Here is a 6000-nt window from a genome sequence, read left to right as displayed (position 1 = left end):
ACAAATTAATGCAATATACGTAGTTGAATGCTATCAAGGATGCCGTGATCATAAATTTTAACTAGAAAAAAAATGGAATTATAGGCTACATTTCCTCTTCAATTTATTTTCTCATTTATTTTTTTCTTTATTTATATGGACAAAACTTCAGAACAATGTTACTGCTTTACCCTCTGCCCCAAAATTCCAACCTTTTCCACACAAAATAAATTACTGGCACTGAAAAGTGTTTTTTTTTTTTTCGTAAAGGTGAATCGGATTCAATATATCAACAATCATATATCTTTTTACTACGTGTCATTGATTCGTATATGCAAGATTTATTAGCGGAATAGCCATTATAGGCTATATCACTTTTAAGGAATCCGGAGGTTCATTGCCACCCTCACATAAGCCCGCCATCATCCATATCCTGAGCTCCTGAGCAAGATTAATCCAGTCGCTATTTATTTGTCTATCGTCTCTACCTCCACATCCCACCTTCCTCAAATTGAGGTGATCAAAGCATATCCAAGCCTGTAGCATCTATGTTATATATGAGCATAATGTTATTTTAGAGCTTACTGCAGCCGTTTTAGAAGTTACCGCACCGCTCTAAACTTTGGCAACTACAAGAAGAAAATGACAACATCTACAAAAAAGAAGAGGAAACTTTAAAATAAGTTTAAGAATAGAATGAACATCACTGTTCCGTTTCTAAGCCTTTCCTAAACATCAGTTTGATGTTCACACCTGTGGAGTTGCGGCTAGTGAGTCTGCTCGCAAAACCAGGTGGCTCGGGTTCGATTCTCTGTCGGCTCCTTCTGAACGCTATAAAAAAAAAAAAAAACTGGTAAAACAAACTTGCAAAATTCGGCGGCCCAGGGAAAGACTGAATGCAGTAGCTGTGTTTAGCATAAATAAATACATTTCAGATTATTTCTGTCTTTAATAAGCTAGTGAAAAATAAAGTATATCAATATGTCTCGTGACCAGAACAATACGAAATGGAAATATAAAAATTGGAAATTTATGCTTTGAAAAGGTGGAATAATTCAAGTACTGTACAGTGTTGCAACAGTAACAAATATTCATCATACTGGGAAGGAAATTAAACGAAGAATAAATACGGGAAATGCCTGTTAGAAGTTTTTGTCTCGAAAAATCTGAAAGTTAGAATTGATAAAACAGTTATATAACCAGTTGTTCTATATGACTGTGAAATTTGGACTCTCACTTTGAGAAAGTAACAGAGGTTAAGGGCGTTCGAGAATGGTGCTTAGGAAAATATTTCGGGTAAGAAGCATGAAATTGCAAGAGAATGGAGAAAGTTAGCGCAACACAGAACTGCACGCATTGTATTCTTCACCAAACATAATGAGGGACATTAAATACAGATGTTTGAGATGGGCAGGGCATGCAGCACGTATGGGTGAATCTGGAAATGCAGATACAGAGTTAGTGGGAAGACTTAAAGGGAAAAGACATTTGGGGAGGCCGAGACGTAGATGGGAGGATAATGTTACAATGGATTTGAGGGAGGTGGGATATGATGATAGAGACTAGATTAATCTTGCTCAGGATAGGGACCAATGGCGAGCTTATGTGAGAGCGGCAATGAACCTGTGCATTCCTTAAAAGTCATTTCTAAGTAAATAAGCAGGTGAACAATATGCTTGAAACTAAAAAGTAAAAGGGGCACGGTTCACATACAAATAATGCAAGAATTTAATTCAAATGTTTGTTTAATTATGTATTTGCGTGAATGTCTCAGAAAGAAAAAAATAATACGTGCAAGTGGGTGTCCGTGATTTACGATTTATGTACAAGGTTAATAACATTTTCGTTTTACACAATGTAAATATAATAATTACCCCCACCACGAGTACTGGTAAGCCACGACTAAGACCTGGGTAACACTGACTCCTATCTCTAGGAGAGTTCTTGAGTTGTGATTCTCAAATAAGATCACCAGCTATACTGCAGCCAGATGGTTGGATATGTGGAGAACACGGATATTCGGAAGTAGAAAAAAAATTGTAAACTACGATTTCAAAATTTATTTGCTAGTACATTTTCCATAAAAATATAATATTGAGGTATGGCATTTCCTTGCTTCTCCAAGATTCGGTTATGCACGATGTTTAGGGAGATGTGCTAAAAAGGTAGAAATTTCATGCAATAACGTTAACACTGCACGCATCACAATAGACTACGAACACGAGAAATATTTTAGGCAAAGGTTTAATTTAAAAGGTTATTTGTCACTATTATTGGTAAGCTTACAGTCGAGTGGCATAACGTTCGAATGTCTTCTCCCAGTAGCCTGGTAGATGCGTTTTGAGATCTTGCCATTACAAGAGCAATGCAGAGTGGAAGGATGACCTATTAAATTAATTCAATGAGTTAATGCGAAAAGTTTTGTCAACGAAGTTTTTAATACATCCAATGATTTTAAGAATATGAAATGTAACGTGTTGCAACATTGCAAATAATAGCAGTGCCCTTTGAGGTCATTGCACCAGTGGGGGTGAGAACTACAATTATCCACTCCCCAAGATTTACGAGAGGAGAATGTAAACAAAAACGTCTCATCAGCTGTTTCTATAAAATTACTGTACGACAAAATAGAAAGTATTGAATGAATTAATTATACGGAAATTGTTGGTTTCGAACATTTTTACTATGCAATAACTCTAAATTAATATCATGAGACATATTTAACATTCACAGTATGTTGATTACTTTACTTTTTACATATTTAGAAAATACGAGTAATAAAGATTGTATTTTCCTATAAAATAAAACTATTTCTATTAAAGACTCTTTTACAATTGATATAAACACCAAATAACATTATTACGAATGCAAAGTATGTAACTCAATCTCCACTCGTTATTTTTAAATAAGTAAGAAATAAATTAAGATCACAGTATTTTTCCGTATTTATAGTACTTTAATTGAAAAGTATTTCGTGAGACATTTTTGCTTACAAACTCTCGCAAGTTATACGGAGTGGAAAATTGGTCTTGCATACACCTCCAATGCAGAACAATATCCTCAACGAGCACTGCAACTCTTTGCAGCGTTGCAAGACATTACATTTCGTATGCCCAAAACTACCGAACATATCAAGAAACTTACGTGACAAACCTTGTTCGTATATAATTAATCTATTACCTGTGAAAAATTGAGGAGCGTCTTTGCAAAACTCGATAGATGCAGAGATCAAGATTTTACAGAAATTACATTAAGTGACAGGATCTATCGAGTTTTGAAAAAAACCTGGAAGGTTTGGTAGTCTCTACATACGGTATGAATCAAGTTTTGGTAAATCTGATTTCATACATCGATTCCGAAGGTAGAAAACATACGATATCCATATGTAATTCACTTTAGAAAATTTCTTCATCTATCGACTTTTGCAAAAACGCTCCTCATTATGCAATAGTTTTTTTACAGCCTGTATAACAAAAAATAAAATGATTAAAATTAATCAGAAAATTAAAGACATGCATGATCATTTAATGATCGCGACTAGAAAAAATTATTTCCTCAAACAGAACAGTTGAACGGTTTCTCGGCAGTATGCCGGCGTAAATGCGATTTTAAATTTCCGGAATAAGCAAAACTCTTTCCACAGACGCTGCACATGAAGGGTTTTTCTTCAGTGTGCAGACGTGAATGCAATCTTAGGCAAGAAGACTGCGAGAAACACTTTCCACAAACCTCACATTTGAACGGTTTATCACCTATATGATATCGTGTATGGATCTTTAGACAGCGCGAATAAGAAAAACTCTTGATACAATATTTGCATTTGAAAGGTTTCTCGCCACTATGTACGCGATAATGGGTTTTCAGTACAGACAAATCCGAAAAAAACTTTCCACAATTATCACATTCGAATGGTTTTTCTCCAGTGTGCTTTCGTACATAACTTTTTAGATTTTGCAGTTGAGTGAAATACTCTTTGCAAACGTCGCACTTGTATAGCTTCTCGCCTGTGTGGAGACGTGAATGAACTTTTAAGGTTCCAGACTGTGTGAAACATTTTCCGCAAACATCGCACTTGAAGGTTTGCCAGCTGTATGCAGGCTCACATGCATTCTTAAATTCCCCGACCGAGATAAAGTCTTTCCACAAAATTCGCATTCGAACGGTTTGTCGCCCGTATGCTGACGTGTATGCAAATTCAGGTAAGACGACTTGGAGAAACACTTTCCACACACATCGCACTTGAAAGGTTTGTCTCCAGAATGCCAGAATACATGTGCTTTTAGTTCACTCGATGTAGTGAAACACATTTCACATTGATGGCATTTGAATGGTTTTTCACTGGTATGCCGTCTTGTGTGAAGAGTCACTGATCTCGAGTGCGAAAAACGCTTTCCACAAGTTTCGCATTCAAAAGGTTGTTCTCGTTTATGAACTTTGAGGTGATCTGTATTTGCAAAAAATTTGCCGCAAGTATCACACTCGAAAGGTTTCTTGCCACTGTGCTGCAGTTCGTCTCTTGAGATTTCCGGATTGCGTAAAAGACACTCCACAAATAGCACATTTGAAGGGTTTCTCGCCACAGTGCATACGTGTATGAATTTTTAATGTTCCAGACTGTGAGAAACCTTTTCCACAAACATCGCATTTGAATAGTTTGTCCCCAGAATGAAAAACAGCATGAATTTTTAAACTCCCAGGCCTTGTGAAACTCTTTCCACATTCGTGGCACTTGTACGGGCATTTGAATGACTTGGTACCAATATGCATACCAGCATGTGTTTTCAATTCTTCCAACTTCTGTTCTTCTTCTGTTACATTCTTAAAATCAGACGATAACCTATCTCCACGACAGTCGTCAATGCTGAAAACAAAACGAAGAACTGAGCTATACAAGAGCCAATAATTTGGTGAACAACAAGACAGACTGACAAGAAATTCCACTAAAGATTAATAGCAGATTTCAGACTTCCCGGATCTTACAGGAGCAAGAATTCGAATTTCGAAAAAAATATATATATTAGGTCGCAATATCACAGTTCAGTACAGACTCACGAAGCTCAATACGTAGTAAATATGCATCCATAGATAGTTGCTAACCACTAGGATTGCCAATATCGCCTCATTATCGACAATGCGAAATAGTACCAGCACTATCAATTGTTCCTAACACCCTCACAACTCAATCTTCGTGACTGTATAATAACAATAATAATAATAATAATAATAATAATAATAATAATAATAATAATAATAATAATAATAATAATTCTTTATTTATACTGATAGAGATAAGGCCATAGGGCCTTCTCTTACACTCTACGAGGTCACAAAGTATACAAGCAGTTAAAATTTAACAAAAAGTGAAAGAACAGAATACTAACATATTACAAAAAATAATAATAATAGCATAATAAACTCGACACTAAACAACATGAAAATAATACCATAATAGTAAAAACCAAAGTAAAATACATTGGAATATAGTAAAAGCAACTCATTTAGTACAAATGGTTAATATGGAAGAATATATCAAAATGGAATGTAATTAAATAATAATAAAAAAGAAAATATACATGAAAATTAAATAAAAAGGCTATGATAATAAATTCACCGGCTGATAAAGAGAAAAAAAGGGGAAAGGAAGGAAAAAGAAATATATAGCCTATATTTTTACAAAACTATGGCAGAGAAAAGGGCTTATAACTGAAAGGAATCTAATTCCAAAAGTGCAATTTTAATTTATTTTTGAAACTAGACAATGTCCGACAGTCTCTGACATGTGGTAGAGGCTTCAGGAGATGAGCTGCAGAGCTGGTGAAAGATGAAGAGTAGAAAGATGTTCTGTTTTTAGAAATGGAGAGTGTGATATGGTGTATATACTACACTGTGGTAATATCTTCGACCTTTGAAACTAAACATAGTCAGTGAATGTCAGAGAACGTGCAAAATGGCATCACAACATGACTTCATACCAAACAAATAAGTTTTCGATCGTAGGTACAGAATACGAGACATATCATT

At 35.2% G+C, this 6000-nt stretch overlaps 1 protein-coding gene across 1 annotated transcript in view; it reads right to left on the bottom strand.

The window, feature by feature from the left end:
• Positions 1-3006: 3006 nt before the first annotated feature.
• Positions 3007-6000, bottom strand: part of LOC138691932 (zinc finger protein ZFP2-like) — a 78353-nt gene continuing 75359 nt past the window's right edge. The window contains exon 7 of the mRNA XM_069814584.1: positions 3007-4840. Within this exon, the coding sequence (XP_069670685.1) occupies positions 4453-4840 (388 nt within the window). The 3' untranslated portion in view covers positions 3007-4452. The remainder of the gene's footprint in view (positions 4841-6000) is intronic.

This window comes from Periplaneta americana, chromosome 16 (assembly GCF_040183065.1).
Source record: "Periplaneta americana isolate PAMFEO1 chromosome 16, P.americana_PAMFEO1_priV1, whole genome shotgun sequence".
In the NCBI taxonomy this organism is placed as follows: domain Eukaryota; kingdom Metazoa; phylum Arthropoda; class Insecta; order Blattodea; family Blattidae; genus Periplaneta; species Periplaneta americana.
The sequence above is the reverse complement of the archived record's forward strand: the minus strand, read 5'-3'. Positions and strand labels throughout refer to the sequence as shown.